The sequence below is a fragment of the Pseudorca crassidens genome, chromosome 11 (assembly GCF_039906515.1).
Source record: "Pseudorca crassidens isolate mPseCra1 chromosome 11, mPseCra1.hap1, whole genome shotgun sequence".
Classification (NCBI taxonomy): Eukaryota; Metazoa; Chordata; class Mammalia; order Artiodactyla; family Delphinidae; genus Pseudorca; species Pseudorca crassidens.
In genome coordinates this window covers 5,509,138-5,531,048 of record NC_090306.1, presented here as the reverse complement: position 1 = coordinate 5,531,048, position 21,911 = coordinate 5,509,138, and the positions used below count along the sequence as shown (strand labels likewise).

Below are 21,911 nucleotides of genomic sequence, written 5' to 3'. Positions count from 1 at the left end.
AGCAGCAGCCTGGCATCCACGCCTGTGTGGGGACAGAAACAAGCTAAGTGTGTCTTCTGAGTAGCGCTGAGGAGGCCAGCAGGTCTGCCTGTGAAAGAGGAAGTGTAAACACACTCACACAGAGAAAGGCATCCGTTATGACTCAGTGCCCTTGACGTCTCAGTCCCTGGCAGGAGTGGGATGCTAAGCCATTCTGGCTTCTGCAGCCAGGTTTCCTGTTTAACCCGATGAGCCATGGTCACTTCCTGGGAGGGGCGTGATTTCAGTAACTCCTGCGCAGGCTGAGAGAGAGGCCTGGCCAAGCCTGGGTTCACCCCTGGCGCAAAGAGCTGGTCCTGACGGGCTCTCTGTGTGAGGTTACTGGGGGCGGGTCAGTTTTGCAGCATTGAGGATGTGCCCCCCACTGTGTGCAAGCCCAGGGCCAGGCGTGGTTGAGAGGAGGGAGGGCAGCTGTGTCTTTCCTTCCATGTGTTTAGATTTTGGACTCAGATGTTAAGCACGCTCTAAGTTGAGTTAAGTCTGAACGTGCACATCAGGCACGTACTGTGGGCCAGGTTTTGGTTTGGGACATGGAACTCCCTCAGGCGCGGGCTCTGAGCATCTCCAAAGGGTTGCATTCAACTAAGGGGTTGTCTGGTCTCTGAATAATTAGAATACAATGGTGAGTTTGAGAGGAATTCCTTCCGGTCTAAAAACTGTTTTGTTTTTAAATCAGGGTTTTGAAGACTGGTTGAATTTTAATGAGCAGCAAAGGGAGGAATGGGTACCCACAGGAGGAAACAGCCGACAGGAGCCTTGATCCAGGGAAGCTCAGGGTGTGGCGCAGAGGCAGCAGGATACCTGGAAGGTCTAGTTGGCTGCAGGGAACAGGGGTTGGGCTGCAGTTGGTGGGGGCAGAGCAACAAATGCAGGCTGGTGGCTAGGCCAGGGAGGGTCCCGACTGTATCTCCTCAGCTCATGGGACGGCAGGGAGAGCGGGATTGGAAGGCATCTGTGACTTGCCCTAGGCCTTAAATGAAGTGCTGTGGGCAGATTTAACCCACATTCAAATGGGGAGCAAGAGGATGCAGACACCACCTGGGCTTCGGGGAGGAGGTTGCAGGGGTCCTTGAAGGTCATCATGAGAGCTTTTTTTCTGTTTTAACCAGATGTTGTCTCCAGGTCTCAGGGATTCTGCCATGGCCAGCTGTCTGTAACCCTCAGACAGCTTCTACCCTGTGGTCTTCGCTAGGAAGCAGCCCTTCGGGAGTAGCGGGGAGGGTGCTCACTCACACAGAGACCAGAGCCACCCACCCTCTGTCTCTCCCGCCTGGGGTGCGCGCACCACGTGGGACGCCAAGGAAAGCAGCAGGGGCGGGGCTCAAAGCAGGGAGGAGGAGAAGGGGGCTGGAGAGCCCACCGCCCGGGGCAGCAGCCCCTGGCCCAGGGGCCTCCCTGTGGAACCGGCTGGGATGGCCCGAGAGACCCCTTTGAAGGCCGTCGAAGGAGGCCTGCCAGACCTCAGGAGTCTTCACTCTGAGATGGGATGGCCTTGAGCTCAGTGGCCTCTCTTGCCCGATTCCCTGCTGCACTCAGGCCCCACGTGTCCCTGGGACCCCTCAGAGAGGGGGGTCTCGATGCAGGTGTCCTCCCGTCCCTCTCTCTCCCGCCCCTGTCTACCACGTCAGGCTTAGCTGCCCTGATAGCTTCCTGTCACATAGGACGCAAGATCCCTTGCCTCCCCCCAGCACGTGGTGGCGTGCTTCTCCTCCCAGACCTCCCAGCCTCACGGGCCTGCATTCTCTCCTGGGCTCCTTCCAAGCTTTGCACCGGCTCCTCCCTCTACCTGGAAGGCTCCAGCCTCCACCTGCCCTGACCTTCCTTAGCTTTTCCATCCCAAGCAGAACGTGACCCTCCTCTGGCTGGCCTTCCCTCAGTCCCCATTCTGAAGCAGCCAGCCTGACATTCCTTCTGTTGCTCTCATCCCCACCTGCTGCTTTCTCACTTGTGGCTTTGTTGGCTTACTGTCACCTGCCTCCACTTGGAGATAAGCTCCTTGTTCGTAGCCTCAGAGCCTGAAGAAGAGCTCCCAAGAGCTCGGAACGCAGTACATGCTTTGGTAACTCTTTCTTGGAGACATCTGTTGACTGCATCTCCGGGTTTACCTCTGTTGATCAGCGAAGGCTGGTCCTGAGCTGGCCTGGGGCCTTCTTTCAGGCCAGCTCCTGAGGGGAGCAACTAGGTGGAAGTAGCTTTGCAAAATATTTCCCAGAGTCTTGGCGGGAGGGGTTATGTATTGGTGATGATTCGGCATCAGACCCCATCCAAGGAGGCCGTGTTTAAGGCTAGGTGTATTGGAGCCGCCCTCACGGGGTCCAGATTGTGCTCTGGCCAGGCGCTCGTTTGTCCAGGTCCCTGCCTCTGAGGAATCCTGTGACCTCACCCAACCTTCTTGGCTGCGAGCGCGAGATCCTTGTCTGACGTGCTTCAGTTGGAAAGCAGAGCAGCCTGACACTCTGCCTTGAGAGCCCTGGACTCCTGTCTGCGTGCCAAGAGCTCTCAGCTTGTTCTAAACAGATGAGGAGGGTCTGAGCTGAGGCCCAGAGTGCAGTGAAGTGGCCCACAGCCACCACCGGAGGGATGTGAGGACACTCCTCCACGTGATGTCACGTCTTCGGAAAGCCAGGGGCCGGTCAGGAGCATCTTACAGTCAGCAGGGAAAGCCCCTCAGCTCCTTTGCTGAGGATGACGGGATAGACGCAGTTCTCGCTAGAAGGGCTTTAGAACCCAGAGGATGGTCCAAAAAGGCACGGCTTTAGTTCTGTAGTTAAAATCTTCCATAGGAATAACATAGAAGAAACGCAACCAAATTTCAGAGGCCACAGCACAATTCTCAAAGTATTTCTGCAGGAGGTTAATTTAATTGCTGGAGGCGAAAGAAGTTTTGTGGGACATGGTGGGTTGAAGAAGATTCAGCACGTGTCTTTACAGGAGAACTTCTCAGAGCTTTTATTAGGCTCCTTGTGACTCTCAGGTGACACATTGTATGGTATGTTCCAATCTGTTAGATCCTGGAATCCTTTTTTAGCTAAAACCCTCCTGGCACACACGTTAGGAAATGCTGCGTTGGAGGATGGGTGAACGGGAGAGACAAAATGAAGTGAACTTCGCCAGCGTTGAGAGATTTCTGTGTTCTCCCCACGGTGCTAATTGCTGCGAGACACAAAATAATGGAGACCAGGTAGTGGATTCTTATCTTAGGATGAAAAGATTCCCACGTGCAAAACAACTAGGAAACAATAAAGGAAGATGACATAATCAAGAACTGCGTGTCGTGTAAGCTGTAAGACTCTAGAGTTTTTGAGAGGGGCAGGCTCCGCCAGCCGTGTTTCAGCGGTCACAGCAGGTCCCACCTCCGAGGGTGGGACGCACCGTGGGGCCCGCGTGATGATGGGGAGCCTGCAGAACCCTGGAATGGCTCCTCCTCTGTTATACTGGTTAGTCTTTTTTTTTTTTTTGCGGTACGCGGGCCTCTCACTGTTGTGGCCTCTCCCGTTGCGGAGCACAGGCTCCGGACGCACAGGCTCAGCGGCCACGGCTCACGGGCCCAGCTGCTCCGCGGCATGTGGGATCTTCCCGGACCGGGGCACGAACCTGCGTCCCCTGCGTCGGCAGGCGGACTCTCAACCGCTGCGCCACCACGGAAGCCCTGTACTGGTTATTCTTATTAGTCACGTGCACAGTTTCTCCTCTCCAGCATCATGGCATGTCTCGGGAAAGCCAGAGACAGGTCAGGAGTCCAGCTTGTTGGCTTTCAGTATCTCTGAGGCCTGAGCAGTGATGAGGGAATGTGTGTTCTCTGTGTCCGCTGGGAGCCAGCCCCGGAATCCCCGCCTGGGAGTTCTCGGTAAACGATGCAGGAGGCCGGGTGTACACTGTTCAGTTCTCTTTGAAGTAAGTCACGCGTCTTCCTGCCGCAGCATCTGCACTGATGGGACCGTGGTCTTTCTGATCACCCAGGCACTCGTTCCCATGCCTGGTGACTCACCCTCCAGGTTTGTATTGCTGCGTGTCCCTGCGCTGTCTCCCGAGCATCAGCGTGCTTGCCAGTGAGTTACTCACCAAGGCTGAATAGCAAACAGGTCCAGACAAGTGAGTTTTAAGATTCCCTGTGGGCACCTTCAACTGTGATGTTTACTGGCGGCCGTTTTTGGCTTGCAGAAGAATGGCGCAGGGAAGACGTTTGGTCCTGGCCCTGACTCCCGGCTGGGGGGGCACATCTGTTTCTCCAGCTGGGATTTGGCTCATTGCAACTTAAAGTGGAGGCCTGAGGATAGATGGTGGGATGACCAGAGGTAGCCCCCGGGCCTTTGGGCAAACTGCTGTGTGCAGCACGGGGCTCCTTTTTGTATCAGCTCCTCGTTAATGCTTCGTCTCTCCTTTCTCAACCCTGGCGCCACCCCCAGGAACGTGCTCAGGTTTGGTTTCCAGTGTGGTAACAAGTGGTGTGTGTCCCCCTCTCCCACCACAGTGTGTCCCTGGTCTCGACGCCTCGTGGTTGTGTGTAGTGTGGCAGCCCTTGTCCCATAGCATCTGACCCCATGACCTGACTTCCTGTCCTCGTGGTGTCTGGCCATACCCCGCGGGCCAGGGTGGCCCTCCGCCTGTTTACTAACCACTCTGTGACTCTGGCTTTTAGGAGCACCCCCGGCCTGAGTATGAAACCAAAGTTCGGGAGAAGATGCTGAGGGAGAGCGACAAGTCTCTGGTCCAGAAACTGGGAACCGGTGGGACTGAGGATGCGGTAAGGCGCTGGCACCTGGTGCTTGCTTTCCTCTTTTTTTTCTTATGATCCTACTGTCATTTCACTGGGAATGCCTTCGCGGATGGAGACTGGGCTGTGAGAAGGGCCGACAGCGGTGGGACAGGACGGAAAGAGAGCATGACGTCTCTCCGTGTCCCGTGGGCAGAGGTTGTGGGGAACAGGCCCCTCCCATGACTTGATTTCTCTCTCCTTCCCGGGTGGTCATGTCTGGATGAAATGGGAGAGCAGGTCGGGAAAGAAAGAAACCGTTTCAGACCTGGGTCCTCTGGACCCTTGTCACCTACACGTCGAATAGCAGTAGCAACCCCCGCCAGACCAACCAGCGCAATGACAGCGAACCTTGATTCCGTCCTTGCTGCGGGCCAGGCACCGTTCTCAGCGCGTTGTATCATTTTACTCTCGAAATAAATTGATGAGGCTGCAGCAATTTTTCTGTAAATGAAAACTAATGAAGAAAGGTATGTCCGCAGCCTAAGTCGTTGGCCAGAGGTCACCCAGACAGTGAATGGTGGGTGGATCTGGGATTCCAACCCAGGTGAGTCTCTGACAGTCTGAGCATCTAACCGCTATGCAAGGATACATCGAGAAGTGGCCCTTAGGGCCGGCAGAGGCCGTGCCTGTATGTGCCTGAGCTGCTCATACACTCTCCCTCACATTTCATTCTCTCTGGCTGGGCCTCCAAAGTGCGGAGGTGATCGTGCGTCGTATTTCTGAGTTTTACGGTGGCATTCAGACATGGAAACAGAGCTTCAGGGTCTGTGCTGTGATCTGTAAATACTCGCAGTGCCTGTGAGGTGGGGGGCTCCTCTTTGGCACCGCCGGTCTCCTCTGAGTGCCACCCTTTTTTGAAACCAACAGTGTGTGTGTGTGTGTTGATGTCTTTCCTAATCTGGTTCCTGAAAAAATTCAACGAGATCGACAATCTGTTGTTTTTACACGTGTCTTTTCTCCATCTTGGATTCGAATTAAAATTTCATTTAATTTTACATTCTTTAAGTTGGAGCCATTCATGTTAACATGCAAATTTATTCAAGCACCAATACGGAGAATGTGGTGTTTTTAAGCCCAGAATACTAGCTGTCTCTCTTTCTTTCTTTCTGTCTTTTTTTTTTTCCTTTAAGAAAGCAGGACTTAGAAGAGAAAGGGGGTGGCTGTCTAAGTTATTATTTCCCTAGAAAAAAGTAAGTCCAAGACCGCCAGTTATTTGGGGAAAAAAATGAATTCATTCTTAGGAAAGAGTAATCATCACCATCACCCTCATCAGAAAGCAAACATATTGTGTCCTGTCGGGTTTGGCAATCCTATGCAACCTTCTTTCTCCACCCCAGGGCAATATACAATGGATACTTTTATGGAAATCACATGTAACTTTTAATGACTGCTGCCTCAGTTAATTTTCATTCCATAGACGGGAATGCCGAGGAGCTGGAATTGCGTACACTGAGGCTGTGGTTCTGATATAAACACTGCTTGGATATATTATATGCACGATAGGTCAGATAACTTTCAGGGACCATGAATAACTGAAAAACATCTGAATGCATTCTGAATGGTACATATGTTTACGTGTTAGCATTCAACATCTATTTTCATTACACTGTTGAGAATGTAAAGCTCAAAGCATCTAACGCCTTATAGGCACTGGGGGGAAAATGACCTTCCCAAATGAGCAGCGTGAGATAAAAATGGCCTGGAATTTGATTGTCAGCGTCCTTCTTGTGTTCCCTCCATTCTGTTAATACTGGAAATGCTTCTGTTCTTGCTGTAAGTCTAGCCAAGGGTGGGAGATGAAGGGAGGAGCACATGTTGCTGTCTGATGGGAGGGATGCTTCTCTTGCCTACTGCAAGGGTTGAGGTCAACGCCCATGGCAAGACAGGGCTCTAGGGTGGGATATTTAGGAAAGACACATTCTTCTGGGAAACAGACAAGGACCAAGAATCAAAGTCTAGATGATAGTCTTGGATGTGCTTCCTTCATCCCAGAGGCTCACTTTGGTTCTGCCTTCTTTGTAACCCTGAGGCTTCATGTCCCATCTCTCTTTATATTCCTTCCTCTTGAATGATAAAAGCTACCATTTATCGAGGCCCAGATGGTAGAGAAAATTACCAAAGACCACATAGCTAGTGGTGGGAGAGCCAGCAGTCATACGCAGCTCCACCTCATCCCCAAGGCCCATTGCTTCTCAAAAAACTTCTTTTAAAGGTATCAAGTTCATGTTATTTTTTTTTATTTACTTATTTTTTTAATTTTTTAATGTTTTTTGCGGTACGCGGGCCTCTCACTGTTATGGCCTCTCCCGTTGTGGAGCACAGGCTCCGGACGCGCGGGCTCAGCGGCCATGGCTCACGGGCCCAGCCGCTCCGCGGCATGTGGGATCTTCCCGGACTGGGGCACGAACCCGTGTCCCCTGCATCGGCAGGTGGACTCTCAACCACTGCGCCACCAGGGAAGCCCATCAAGTTCATTTTATAAAACTTCTTTGTAAGTGATTTAATTCTCAGACCATAACATTCACCCATTTAAATGATACAATTCGATGGTTTTTAGTATATTCACAGTTTTGTGCTGTCATTCCCACAATTTAAGTTTAAAATATTTTTTATCATCTTAGAAAGAAACTCTATACCCTGGGAGGCAAGTAATCTATTAATACGTTCTGTTTCAATAGGTTTGCCTCTTCTGGACTTCCATGTAAATGAAATCATGCAAAATGTCGTATTTCTCCTCTTTCACTTAGCAGAATGTTTTCATGATTCATCCATGTTGTAGCTCTGTCTGATCTTCATTCTTTTTTATTGCCAAATAATATTCCATATTTTGGATACACCCAGTTTTATTTGTACATTCATCAGTTGATGGACAGTTGGATGCCTTTCACTTTTCGGCTATTATGAACAATGCTGCTATGAACATTTGTGTACCAGGTTTTGGGTGCATGTACGTTTTCACATCTTTTGGAAATATACAGAAGAGTAGAATTACTGGGTCATACGGAAACTCTGTGTTTAACATTTTGAAGGACTGCTGTAATATTTTTCAAAGGGGCTTCACCATTTTGCATGCCAACCAGCACTGCATGAGGGCTCTTAATTTCTCCACATCCTCACCAACGCTTGTTATCTGTCTTTTTTATTTTATCCATTCTAGTTGCGTGCAGCGGTATTTCATTGGGGTTTGAATTAGCATTTCCCTAAAGGATGTTGAACATCCTTTCGCGTGCTTATTGGCAGATTTTATGGCTTCTTTGGAAAAATGTCTATTCAAATCCTTTGCTCATGTTTAAAGGTGGGTTAATTGTCTTTTCATTACTGTATGAAGAGTTATTTACATAATCTGAACACCAGTCTCTTATCAGATAATACGATTTACAAATATTTTTTCCCATTCTGTGGATTTTTAAAATTTAATTGATGATACAGCTTGCTGCACAAAAGTTGTTTTTTTGGGGGTTTTTTTTGCGGTTACGCGGGCCTCTCACTGTTGTGGCCTCTCCTGTCGTGGAGCACAGGCTCCGGACGCGCAGGCTCAGCGGCCATGGCTCACGGGCCCAGCCGCTCCGCGCGCATGTGGGATCCTCCCGCACCGGGGTACGAACCTGCGTCCCCCTCATCGGCAGGCGGACTCTCAACCACTGCGCCACCAAGGAAGCCCCCACAAAAGTTTTTTGATATAGTTCAATTTATCTGTTTTTCCTGTTGTCATTTGTGCTTTTGTGTCATATCTAAGAAACCACTGCTTAATCCAGTGTCATAGAGATATACTGTCAGGGTTTCTTCTAAGAATTTTACCATGTTAGCTCTTACATTTAGGTCTATGATCCATTTGAGTTAATTTTTGTGTATGATATAAGTAAGAGGTCCAAATTCATCTTTTGTCTGAATATTTAGTTTTTCCAGCCCCATTTGTTGAAAAGATTATTTTCTCCACTGAATTATCCTGTCAGCCTCATCAAAAATCAATTCACCATAAATGTAAGAGTTCATTTCTGGGCACTCAATTCTATTCCATTAATCTATATGTCTGGCCAATACCACATTGTCTTGATTAATTACTGCACCTGTGTAGTAAGTTTTGAAATTGGAATGTGACTGAATTTGTGCGTCTTTTCCAAAATTGTTTTGACAATTCTGGGTGTCTCGCATTTCCATATGAATTTTATGACCAGCTTGTCAATTTCTGCAAACAAAGCAAGATGGAATTGTTGATAGGGATTGAGCTGAGTCTGTAGATTAATTCAGGCAGTAGCACCTTCGTAACAGTGGTAAGTCTCCTAATCTATGAACATGTTGTATCTTTCCATTTCTTTAGATCTTCTTTAATTTCTTTCAAAAATGTTGTATAGTTTCAGAGTACAGGTCTTGCACATCTTTTGTTAAATTTGCTCATAATTGTTTTATTCTTTTCCGTGGGATTGCAAATATAATTTTCTTAATTCCACTTTTGGATTGTTCATTGCTAGTGTATAGAAATATAGTTGATTTTTGTGTGTTGATTTTATATCCCACAGCTTTGCTGGACTCATTTATTAATTTTGGTAGTCTTTAGTGGATTCTTTAGGGTTTTTTCTATTTATAAGATCACGTCATCTTGAAGAGAGATAGTTTCACTTCTTCGTTTCCCAGCCTGGTTGCATTTCTCTCTCTCTCTCTCCATCCTCCGCCCCTTCCCCCTTTTCTTCCCAGGTGCCCTGACTAGAATCTCTTGTACAATGTTGAATAGAAGTGATGAGAATTGACTTCTTTGTCTTGTTCTTGGTCTTAGCCTTTCACCATTAATTATGATGTTAGCTAGCTGCGACCTATCGCTCTTTAACTCTCTCTGTAAGGCTCCCCTAAGGAGAATTCACGTCATAACACCAGGTGGCCAAGCCCATCTCAGGTCTCTCCTGTTTCAGCTGTCACGTGGGGAGATTGGATTGTAGCCTCTGCAGTTCTGAGAGTCGGTACTTTTCTTTGCTGATGTGAAAGAATCATGTTGGTCATTAGCCCATAACTTCGGGGGACAGGCAGTCTCTTATTTATTTTGGTGGTGGTAATTTGGCCATTTTAATATCTACTGTTATGATTTTCAAGGGTGTGGGCACAGAGAGGTTAGTAAAATAGTGAGGTTAGAAGTAATATTTATGGAGTGCTCACTCTGTGTGGGTCTTTACAGGTTTTATTTCATTTAAGTGTCAAAACCATTATTATTCCAATTTTATTTGTGAGGAAACTGAGGCTTATTTATCTAGAAAGAAGGAACTTGCTCAGTGCTTGTATATGGCCAGACGGCCTGACTCAAGAACAGTGATCATGATCTCTATGCTTCTCTGCGTTCAGAGCCTTTGCCCCTCAACAGATCCTCAGACACCTGTGAAGAATCATGGGATGGTTCTCTTCCTTATTCTAAAGGCAGGAAGGAACGTGGTATTTGTTGGAAAGAAGGGTACGAGACAACCAGCGACCCTACATTTTCTTTAGTGGTTTTGTGTAAACTGTGGTGGGCTGACGCTGTATTTCCACCAAGGACACCAGTGAGTAGAATTAGCTCAGTTTCCAGCAATAGGTTCAACAGGCAGTAGGGAGCCTTGGGGACGATAAACACGGAGATATATTGTGTTTCCGAGGAAGAATATGGAGCTGGAACGTCTAATAAGAGAATAGGCTGGTTTCACTTATTTATTTATTTTTCTCCTGGATTAGTTGGAATCTTTTCTGGAATAGTTTATCCTGGACAGATTTGCAGTTTTCCTCAAGTTTCCCTCCAGGGCAAGATTTTTCTCTGTCCATACAAGATGAGAAAGCTCTGAGTTGGCAACAGCTGGCAAGGTGCTGTGGCTGGTGGGATTGGGGGGCGGTCCTGATCTCTGCCTCTCACCCCTCTGACCCTTCTCATCCCAGACATAAATCCTTTCCTTTAATATAATTCGTGCCAGTGAGGATGTCATCAGAAAACAGAGCTCCTGCCCCAGAGTTCAAAAGAGGTAAAAGAATCTGAGGAACTAATTACAAAGCTGTTAGGATTGGGGAAATCAAGGCAGACAGGCTGGTGAGGCGAAGCCAAGCTTAGCATCAGGCGGGGGCCGCTCCCACTCTTAGGAAGGACCAGGAGCGAGGTGGTATCACCAGAACCCGGTGGGTGCCGGTGCCCTGCAGGAGGTGCAGCTCCTTCTGGAGATGCCGTCTGAAGCAGGTAGAGGGGGTGGAGGAGAAACACCCTGAATTTCCGCCTCCTGCCTTTGAGTCGAACGCCAGTGCCCCCCGTTGGCCAAATCTAACCACAAGTCAGTTGATGAATCACTCCGGGAAATACGGTTTTTAGGCTTCAGCACCTGGCAGAGGAAGGGAACAGCGGGGCGGGGCTCCAAGGGGCAGCGGCAAAGGACTGGCACAAAGGCCCAGTCATGAGTCAGCATCGCTTTGGGACCCGCTAGCCACGGACCCATCGCTTACGCCGGGTCCTCCCACTGGGGAGCTGAGAGGTTGCTGGAGGATAAAAATGTGGCAGAAAGCACAAGAATGCTGCCCACCGGCACGAGGAAGGGACACATGAATGGTCAGGGACTCTGACCGGTCCCGGGCTGTTGAGGACGTTCATGTGAGTGGGGTGGGTGTCCTCTGTGTGTGTGTGTGTGTGACACAGGTGGGCTCAGATACCTGAAGGCTTCAGTGAGGAGGGCAACCGTATTTTTGTGTCAAGGAGCAGGGAGCACGTGACAAGCTGGGAGATGGCACTGGTGGGTCCTGAGAGAGTCTTGTACAAAACCTGTCACTAAAGGGACTGTAAAACGAAATCCCACTGAACTAGTCCTCCCGGGACTTGCCGTTTATCCAGGGCGGGCCTGGAGCTGCCTGCAATGCTGCGTTTAGTGAACGTTTTATGGGGAACCGTCGCCAAGAGGAGGCCGTGGATGGACGGGTGTTGACTCACTGCTCAGCGCACCACCCTGGGGACAATTATCTCCAAACAAAAGTCATCTAAAGTTAAAGTATTGAAACGTTTACGACACATGCCAAACGGACATGTGGAATGAATTAGGCATCGTTGAGGGCCTTTGCTGGGAGGCTGGACGACAGCAGGAGGAGGCTGGGGGCTGTCACAGCTGGGGAGCAGGGCTCAGGGTTCCCGTCTGGGGGACCGAGGGGCGTTTTTCAGAATGTCCTGTGGAACAGAGTTCCCTGCGGCCCTCCTTTGGAGGCACTCGAAACCTAATGACCATTAGAGGGTCAAAAAAAAAAAGAAATAATGATTCTCCATAGTTCTCTCAGACTCTTCTTAGGGATGAAGAAGGTTCCTCGATGGCAAAGGGAAACCTGGGAACAGAAAGGGACTTAATTGGGTGGAGCATCACATAGCGAGGAGCTGCGGGAAAGCTGGACTCTGGGCCCGTTTCTGGAAACGTTGATTTGCATCAGAGCCCACGGCCTCTCCTCCTGTTCGTTCTCTGCTGTTCCGTGGGCTCTCAGCGTGAAGGCTGAGCTCTGCACCTTGGGGCCGGTCTGGGTCTCCATCCTCACCCACAGGCCTCGGGAGCTGACGGAATAACCGGTGGGAAGGAGGCCAAAGGGCAGCCAGAGGAGCTGGGCCCGGGGCTCTCAGACCAGCCCCTGGATGGGCAAGCACTGACCGAGGCCTGGTCAGCTCTGAAACCCTGCCATTGACGCCGCTTACCCCGAACTTCTCATGTTTGCTAAGAGGGACAGCGAAACAGGTCACTCTGTACAGTGTAGCTCCCTGGGGGGAGCACAGCTTACGAAGTAGACCTGCTATCGAAGGCCGCCCCCAGCAATTTTATGTACTTCCTTTTTTATTAATGTAATTTAATTTTATTGATTTGTTTATTGATTATTAATTTTTATTCATTGTTTCCAGTTCTGGCTCCTCCGTTTCTGTCTGTCTGTCTCTCCAGCTCTCATTCTGCCATCTCTCAGGGAGTACCCCCCCTTCGCACCCATGGTTCCCCCCTACCCCTCCCCGGGGCATCCTCACCCAGGGAAATGGGTCAGTGAACCAAGGAGCAGGGAAGTGGACATGGCCGGGGACTGGTGAGTCACCCGTTTGACTGCAAAATGGGGGCATCGTCTTAGGAGGAGCTGAGGACTTGAATTGGGAATTTCAGGGCTCGGCCTCCCTCTCTCTCACTGCGGGGGGGGGGGGTCCGGCCCCAGGCAGGCGGGGATGTGTGGACCTTGCCAGTTGCCTCCGGGCAACAGCTCCGGACCGGCCAAGGGACAGAGGCATCTCTGCCACAGCAGCAAACGAGCTGGGAGTGGAGCAAGCAGAGTCCCCGGGAAGCCCCCAGGGACGCTGGCTGCCACCCCGGGAATCAGTGTGGAAGGAAGTGAGGAAGGATGGAAGTTTCCTAAGAAGGAGCCTCTGCACGGAATCTAGCACTGGCAGAAGCGGGGTTGAAGGCTGAGTTGGTGTGTGGGCACGTTAGCATTGCAGGGGTTTTACTTATCACCATATAAATTATACATGAGAACATTCTTCTCAAGAGAAATCCCACGTTACAGATAAAACACAAGCCTCCCTGGACTGCATCTCTCCCAGTGTTAAGTGTCCCCCTAGAGAGAGCTCCAGTTAGCAGCTTGGCTTGTATCTTTCCAGACCTTTCCTTATGCACTTTTATTCTTGTATGAACCTGTGTTTGCTTTGGTTATGGGTTTCTTTACACACACACACACACACACACGCACACACGCACACACGCACATTCAGGAGAGAGCCATGAACAAATGGTCTCATTATGTCAAGGAAGTTTCTTAAGTGAGGAAGACTGTTTCCCAAACTTTGCCCCCCCAGGGCACCCCAGCATGCCACAGGGAACTCACAAAAGTCATGGAGTTTTTAAACACCTTTGAGGGCAGTCCAGCGGTACTTGGCATCTGTCAGACACTGCAGGAGCCGCTACCCCAGCAGGGTCAGCGTTAAAACGCAAGACATGCCCACCAGCATCACCGCGTCTTAGAGAAGCCAAGTTTCCTGTGGCAGCAGCACAGCTTCTGCACAAAGTTATTGTGAAACAGAGGATGCAAATGTCAGGTCCAAAGGGATTCCCGGGAGGGAGGAGCCGGATCGTGTCCTGCAAGTGGACACATCCTTTTAGTGAGGAATTAGGGTGAAGAATGAAATAAAAGATCAGTTTTTCTTTCAATTTCTGTGTATTTTTTCCTAAATGGCTACTAGGCTATCTGGGCATGAATACTTATTAAGTTATTTGGACTTAACTCCTCCCTAAGTGGAACCTTTAAGTCTTTTTTTTTTTTTTTGCAGCCGAGGGCAATTGTGCAAACATGACGGAGCTGTTAAGGGTACAGGGAACTGAAAACGTTTGGGGACTCCTGCTGGGTAAAAGCTTTCTGTCCATAGAGGCTTAAGAGTGAAGGAGACGCCAAGGGCAGAGAAGTTTAAAAAGATACATAGTTTCAAAGAAGCAGAAATTTACTTGGGGGCAACACTGTGGCAAAGTGTGTGCAGAGGAAGTGCGGGTGGGCCAGCTCCTTGCACACTGGCTCCTGGGCTTCTCACCCGCCCCTCTCGTGGGCCTCGGAGGGGATCTGCCCCAGCATCTTCTCCCTCTATCTCTGACTATTTCTCTCTCTTTCTCTCTGCCTGTGTGTGTATACGTGTGTGTGTGTGTGTGTATGTGTGTTAGGAGGGGACTGACGGTTCTGATTATGGACATCCTTTAAAATCCATGAGATTTAAAAATAGACCCGACGACTCCTTATCTAGAAGACTTTGCTTGACTTACAATCTCCGGGTGGCTCCGGCTTCACAGAGAAGGATGCCAGAGGAGCGTGGAACGTGCCCATAAACATCTCCCTTTGTGGAGCCTGTGAATTATCTGTTCCAAGGAGACGCTTCGCAGGTGGCCCAGGCCATCAGATGGCGGGGGCCCGGGGGCTCTGGCCCTCTTCAGCTGACAGCCCATTCTCAGCAGCAGAAGTCCCGGCTAAAATAAGACCTTCTCCTGTGCTCAGTGTGTACATTTCTGCTGGCCTGCGTCTATATTAAGACGTTACAAATAAGGAGAGTCCCAAGGCCTGGGTTATGGAGGAGAAGCTGGGGACAGACGGGCAGCCTGGGAAATGAGAGTGCGGTGGGACGGTGGGGGGCCGGGCGGAGCAGCGGGTCTGCCTCCGAGCTAAGGCTGGGCAAAGTCACCATGGTATTTCAGACCAGACCCTCATGGAAAACACAAGGCCCAAATATGTGCAAGGATGGGGAGTGTTGGAAGAACCAAGTGGCTCACAGAGGCCAGCACATAGCATTGGGATGTGTGATGTTTGCCACGATTGACTCGCAGTTTGGACTTTTCTTTTTTCGTCTAAATGATTTTTCCATATACGGCCTGAAGCGCGTAAATTAAATCTGTCTTTTGCTGCCCGGGCCAAGGTCATTATTTCATGTCCCTAGAATTCAATGAAGCACACACGAGCCTGTCAGGGTCCTTTGCTCTCTTGCCCTTCATGTGCCAGAAAAATCAAAGTGTTGGTTTAAAAAATTCCTCCAGGGTCAAACGGTGTTCTGACTCCGTGTGAGTCTTTGACATGGTGTCCAGAAAGGCGCTTTCAAAGAAAACAGGTGGGATGGCTCTTCTGTGGACGGAGAGGCTCCCAGACTGTGCCCTTTCAGCACTGATCTCCTGAGCTATGAGGTCGCAGGGCCTCCGTCTCCGTAAACCACTGAGGCCTGGCAGACAGGCTCCCGCTGGCGAGCAAGGGTGTCTGCACAGCACCTGCCCCATCACCCAGTGGACGCAATGTTCTTGTAGACATTGCTTTCTTAACTTTCACGAAGAATAAGGAACTAGGAAGAAAAGAAAAAAAGGTCCTTACTTTAGGTTGCTTCAGTTGCAGATCCTGAGTCAGTGATGCACGTGCAAAATTGATGCGGGAGGGGGAAAGCCCGGCAGTGGAGCGGGACAGTGCCGGAGAGGAGAAGGCTGAGAACAAAGGGCACGTCGTCAGTCATGTTACCGGTGTGGGCAGCTGGCTCATCATTTCCCTGAGAAATTCTGGGAGCTGACCTAGAACATGCACGTCACAGTTCTACTGCCTGAGGGGTGAGAAGCTGGGTGTACGCTAGTTCCACCAGTCACCACTGAGGGAGGCTCCAAGTGGGGTGTGTGTGTGTGTGAATTCCCCTGCACTTCTGGCCTGCTTTGAACATGCACGTGAGCAGAAAAGGCTCAGGCCGCCAAAACAGTCTTCAGGCAAAGCGATCCAGAGGCTGCCAGTTGGAAGTTGGATCTCTCCACTCTGTGGTAAGGCTCATGGAACTTTGGGGCTGACACCCGCAGTATCAGGATCCTAGGTCCTAAAGTGCTTCCGGTAAGATCTAGCCAGAAAGTCAGAAGCCCAGGAGTTCAGCAGAGGGCATTTCATACAGGGAAAGTTAATTCAAAAGGTGTCAGGATTGCCAGCAAGCTGAACAGGGGTGGTGAAGCAACACAGAGGTCAGTAGCGGCTGGGGCTGGGAAGCCAGGGCGGGAGATGGTGTCCCCAGAGCCCAGGGCCAGGACCACCTGGTGGGAATGGAGCCTTGGTCGAAGCTGTGTGCTAGGAGATGCCAGCCAGGGAAGGGCAGGCCACAGTGGGCACCGGAAGGATGGAGGAGGTGCAGTCACGGCATGAAGCAGATGGACAGACAGGGGGAATACTCTGGATTCTCCTTTCCGTCCACCTGCCAGTCTCCCTCCAGTACCTCCCTGAACTGAATCTGGCCGGAAGCCAGTTGGCCAGGGAGTCTGGGAAATGTGTCTTCAGGGACCACCGCTCCTACATTATGAATTAGAGGAACGGGCAGATCTGAGAGGAAGCAGGCTAGGACTGGCACTGGTCACAGCCCTGACATAATCCCATGCCTTCTTCTTCCAGTTCCACCCCTCTGTCTGCTCCATGACTCTGTTGGGTTTGTCACCCCCAAAGCAGAATCTGGGGATGTCTAAGGAGTTTGGAGGGACTCCATTTTGGGAAGGCATCGGCGATCAGTGGGGGGACACACTCTACACCCGTGTTTGCCCCTGTTCTGAACTTTCCTAGGGCTGTTCCTGTGCCTTTTGTTCTCCTATTCAGCCACTGAAGGACCTTCAGTCCCTTGCCTGCATCCTGGGGGGTCATTGAGGAAGCACCATATCTTTTCAGTTATGTTGTAATGTATTTGACATGTAGCATTGTGTAAGCTTCAGGTGTGCAGCGTGTTAATTGGATACACGTATATCGTAATACGTAGCAGTAATTAGCACCTCTGTCATGTTACCAAATTATCCTTTGTTCTCAGTGGCTGGAATCATTAAGTTCCAGTCTCTTAGCAAGTTTGATGGTTATGATACACTATTGTCGTGTATACTCACGGTACTGTGCATTAGATCTCTAGGGCTTATTAACTGTGTGCTGCAAGTTTGTACCCTTAAACAGCATCTGTCCTATCCCTCTACCCCCATCCCCTGCTAACCACCATTTTACACTTGGTTTTTATGAATTTGGCTTTTTCAGATTTCCCATGTAAGTGATACCATGTAGCACTTTCCTAACTTCGTCTGACTATCTCACTTAGCATAATATGCAGAAGGTCCATCCGTGTTGTCACGAATGGCAGGCTGTATTTCTTTTTCATGGCTGAATAATATTCCACTATATATATATAGTCCATTAGATGTAGATGTGTATAATATACATACTATGTAGACTTCACATACTCTTTATCCATTCATCTGTTTAAGGGCACTTACGTGGTTTTCATATCTCGGCTGTTGTGAATAACGCGTCAATGAACAGGGGGGTGCATATATATCTTTGAGGTCCTGTTTTCATTTCCTGTGGGTATATACCCAGAAGTGGAGTTGCTGCATCAGATGGTAGATCTATTTGTAATTTCTTGAGCAGCCTCTATATTGCTTTTTACAGTGTCTGCACCAACAGCGCATAAGGCTTCCCTCTTCTCCGCACCTTTGCCAGCAATTGTTATTGCTTGTCTTCTAGGTGGTGGCCGTTCCAGCAGGTGTGAGGCGGTATCTCACTGTGGTTTGATTTGCACAGGAAGCCCCACATCTTGAACGCACCCTTTTGTCTGTTTAATTCTCCCTTAGGCTTGCCAGCGTTTGGGTTTTGCTCCGCGTCAGTGAGGCAGGTTTGCTCACATTTTGAAGGACATGTTTCAGAACCTGGAGCACGCTGCATTTTTTTTTTCTCTCCCAAGTTATTGCCATTTGGACATGTTGGCTTTTATCTGTTCAATAAGACAAAATGTCAGCATTACTAGAAAGAGCAATCTGAATAGTTGCTAACCTTTTCCCTCCTCCTCTGCCCACCCTGAGAATTCTCCATGCTTTCAGTGGTTACTTCATTCCCTCTCCCAACCTCCTGGAAACAGGCATGTCCACGTTATTTCAGGCGGGGCAGCCCAAATGAGACCTTGATTATGTACAAGGCCCACAGCAAAGCTAATGCCAGTCCCGACTTCTCTGGTTACCTCTCTTGAGTTGGGTTCACTTACTTAATAGTTTGTACTTAATACGTAATACACCCAAGAACGTAGTGATCCCTATTTCTATTTTTTTAAACATCTAAGATCAGATCACTAGGTGTATTTAATACTCATAGGCTACGACCTGCTATGAGAATGACATCCCGCTATCCCAAGCAGGCCAGATCTGGAGTTCAAGGTGAACTGTACACTGGAATGGGGTTAGTGGAGGTGCCAACCCAGAGGCAACGAGAAGTAGGTCCTTTGATTGGAGCGGTGAGCAGAGGCTGCTGACTTCCTTACATGCCTTACACCGTCTTCACATTGGGGGAGCTAGGAGCAGGGTGACACAGGGAAGGAGGTGATCCGTGACTCAATGGGCCTTCCATACCTGTAATCTCTGTAAAACAAACTTCTTTGAAGGGAGAAGCCCCAAACCCACTCCCTTTGGGCCTTTCTTATTTCTGTTATCTTGGCTTCCAGCTGAAATCCCTGAAGTGTGTTCAGAGGAGAGCGTCTGAAATGCAATTGCGCATCTTCTGGGCCTACTCGGGCATTCCATTTCCTCTGACAAATGAACACTGGCTTGTCCTCTGACTGGCGGGAGATGAGAAAAGGTAGAGCAGTATCCCGAGCCTTGGGGGATACCCAGCGCCTCTCTGCAGCTCCCCACTGGTCCTCACAGCGGTCACGTCCTTTCCCAGTGTTGGAAGCCGGCTGCAGCACAGCCTGAACCAAGTGCTGGCCTTTGCAGAGGGACAGCTCTTCCCACCAGTCATTCCTCATCCACGGATTGTCCAAAGTCAATTCCTCGTCTGGGAGCTTCTGTTGCTTTTTGTCAGCAATACTCATGTTGTCCCGGCAATACCACATCCAGGATTTTCTGCATCAGGATTTTACTTCCGCTTGGTCTAGGGCTGGTGGGCCTGTACTGAGGATTTCCATGGCATGTTTCGACCATTTACATCCCTGTGGTGGAGCTACATAGCCCTGGAAGGGTTAATACCCACCCAGGGCCAAGCCGTCCTGCTCATCAGTGACCCAGAGTTTGCTCAATTCTGGGACCGTTGGACCCAGCCTCATGGTCCCCCAGGAAGGCCAGATGAGGGGGTGTGCAGTTGACATCCAGTTCATTTTTATTATAATGGTGCACAGTCTACCAGCCAACTTCCGTAACTTTTACGCTGAACTTGGGCATCTGCATTGAGTTTAGAGACTTCGCAGCAGGACGTTTGCCCTGGAAATGTCCTCAGCCAGATATTTTCACTCCTTAGGGTGGGGCGACGCCCATCCAGGAATCTCAGAGACCTTGTCTATGAACATGAATGAATGAATCCTCCCAACACCACGCTCTTTGCCAGCTGGATTATTTCAAGGGAAGTGACCAGCTCAGGGGCCTGTAGTGAGTCATGAAAGATCTCGCTCGGAACCAGAGAGTTTGGGCTTTCAGGGCCCCGGGTGGAGTCAGGGACCACTCTGGACTTTTCCACCCCCAGTACTTGGAGTGTCAGGATGGGGGGTCGGCAGTCAGCACAGAAACTCTGGGGATGCCTGGCTTCCAGCTCAGCGCCTCCCCCTTCGGCGCCTTCCTCACCAGCCCCCTCAAACCATGGCTTGGTCAAATTAAGTAACTTTTGTTTTTTCAGTATATACAACTAATGTATGCTAAATGTAGAAATTCTGAAAAGGGAAGTATAAAGAAGAAAAACAATTCATCCAATTTTTCATCTCCTAGAAAACCTATTATAACCCTCTTTTTAATGTATATTGTCACATGGTTGAGAAAAATCACCTGTATATTTAATTTTATATTATGATTTTTGTCAGTCTGAGAACAAGTCCCAATCTTATTAAATACCATTCTTGAGCATCCTTTCAATGGTTGCATAATATTTCATCATATGGACGCATTACAGTTTTCTTAACCTTTCCTTACCCTGTAGTTAACGTAGGATGAACACACAGTTTTTTTCCCTGAAACTTGGGTTATTTGGATTAATATGTCGTATGAATGTATCCCAGTTCTCTTAGTCTTTACCTTATGGTTGAACATATGGTGACCATACTCGTGCTTGTTATTTCAGGCGGAGGAGCGTTGCGGGTATTTCAGGAGGGTTCTATTAGTAGGAGACATTGCTGGAAGCTCAGGATCTTTACTCAGTTCCTGGTTTCCTAACTGCACATGTTTTTGGGCTCGGTGAGGGAGCCATGTGGACGCAGCCCTTGCACGTGACCATAGAGGCAGCTTCACCGTCATTGCCTGTCTTGCTGCTGCTCCGTCGTTCACTGTAAATGAAGCCGGGTCGGGTCACTTAATTCATATCCTAGGACTCTTCCATCGACCGGGTGCGCCTCTGGGAGAGCGGGAGGCCTTTGTTCTTCTTGCGTGGGTGGCGGGCAGAGCAGATGTTCTGGCGCATAGGTGGGCCACTCTCTTAGGCTCCGGGGTTCGGTTCTGGTCAGGGAGCCATTTCTCACATCCCGGGAATCGGTGGGTTCCTTGTACCAAATTCTGGAACTGTTCACATCTTCCGACCCCACCGTTAATGTGGAAAAATGATTCTGGGGCAGCGGATGGATCGTGAGTGGCTTCTCCAATGAAGATATTCCATCCGTTGAACTGAGGCCAAGTTTTGGCAGGGAAATCAGTGGGACAAATCGTGAGCTCCGGTTTTAGCTCCAAGAGGAAGTGTGTCCTGGTTGGTAAATCATCAACCAAAAAAGCATGAAACCGCTTGTGATAACTTAAACTTCTGGAAGCAATTTAGAGGGCAAGTAGGGTCACTCTGACTTCCGAGAAAGGGAGAGGATTTCTTGTTGTTGAGATGACAATTTGTTTTTCTTCCAGCTTTCCAACATGTACACACAAACAATGTTGGCCTATGGAAAATATTACTAATCCACAGAAGAGCACTTCATACATACTTTAATACAATGTTCTTTACCTTAGTGCCATTTTTCCTCTGACTAGGAACTCCCTGATAGTCACTTTATCTCCCTGTAATACCAAGGTGGACCTTCACACCCTTTTGATGACTCACGGAAATGCAGTATTAGCCCCTAAACTGATCTAGGGGGGCTCTTTGGATGTGGAGTGCATTTGGTGTCTTCCCCATCTTTGCTTTTCCAATCATATGTAGTTTAGGATAGTGGCTTCTTATTACTTCACGCTGTGATCCTAAACTGGGCACCTTTGAAATTCAAAAAATGTGAATTCTTACTCAGAGTTAAAATAAGTAGATCTCATTAAAACAGAAGAAGAGGAAGGAAAGGGATGGGGAGGAGGAAGGACTGTAGGTACCACTCGTGGATAACAGCAAGCACCATAGTATAACCCCATTCTTGGGACTTCCCTGGCGGTCCAGTGGTTAGGGCTCCCAGCCTCCACTGCCGAGGGCCCAGGTTTAATCCCCAGTCGGGGAACTAAGACCCTGCAATCTGTGTAGCGTGGCCAAAAAGAAAAAAAAAATGACCCCATGTTATTAACCCCATATTGTAAAATAATCTCCATGTTTTTTAGCCTTTATTCCATAAATGGAGTTTGGGAGCTATTTCCAGGTCTCTGGAGGCCCAGGTAACAAAACAAAGCTGGCGGTAGCACCCAGCCAGTCAGCCTCGGGTTGGCAGATGTTTCTTGGGCCTGGTGCCCAACCT

General features: G+C 49.3%; 1 protein-coding gene across 2 annotated transcripts in view; it reads left to right on the top strand.

The window, feature by feature from the left end:
- Positions 1-21,911, top strand: part of ANO2 (anoctamin 2) — a 338,080-nt gene that overhangs the window by 179,442 nt on the left and 136,727 nt on the right. For both annotated transcript variants that reach the window (XR_010932208.1, XM_067695483.1), the window contains exon 14: positions 4,679-4,783. Coding sequence is in view for 1 of the 2 variants with exons in the window: in XM_067695483.1 (XP_067551584.1) it covers positions 4,679-4,783 (105 nt within the window). In the remaining variant the exon portion in view is untranslated. The remainder of the gene's footprint in view (positions 1-4,678; positions 4,784-21,911) is intronic.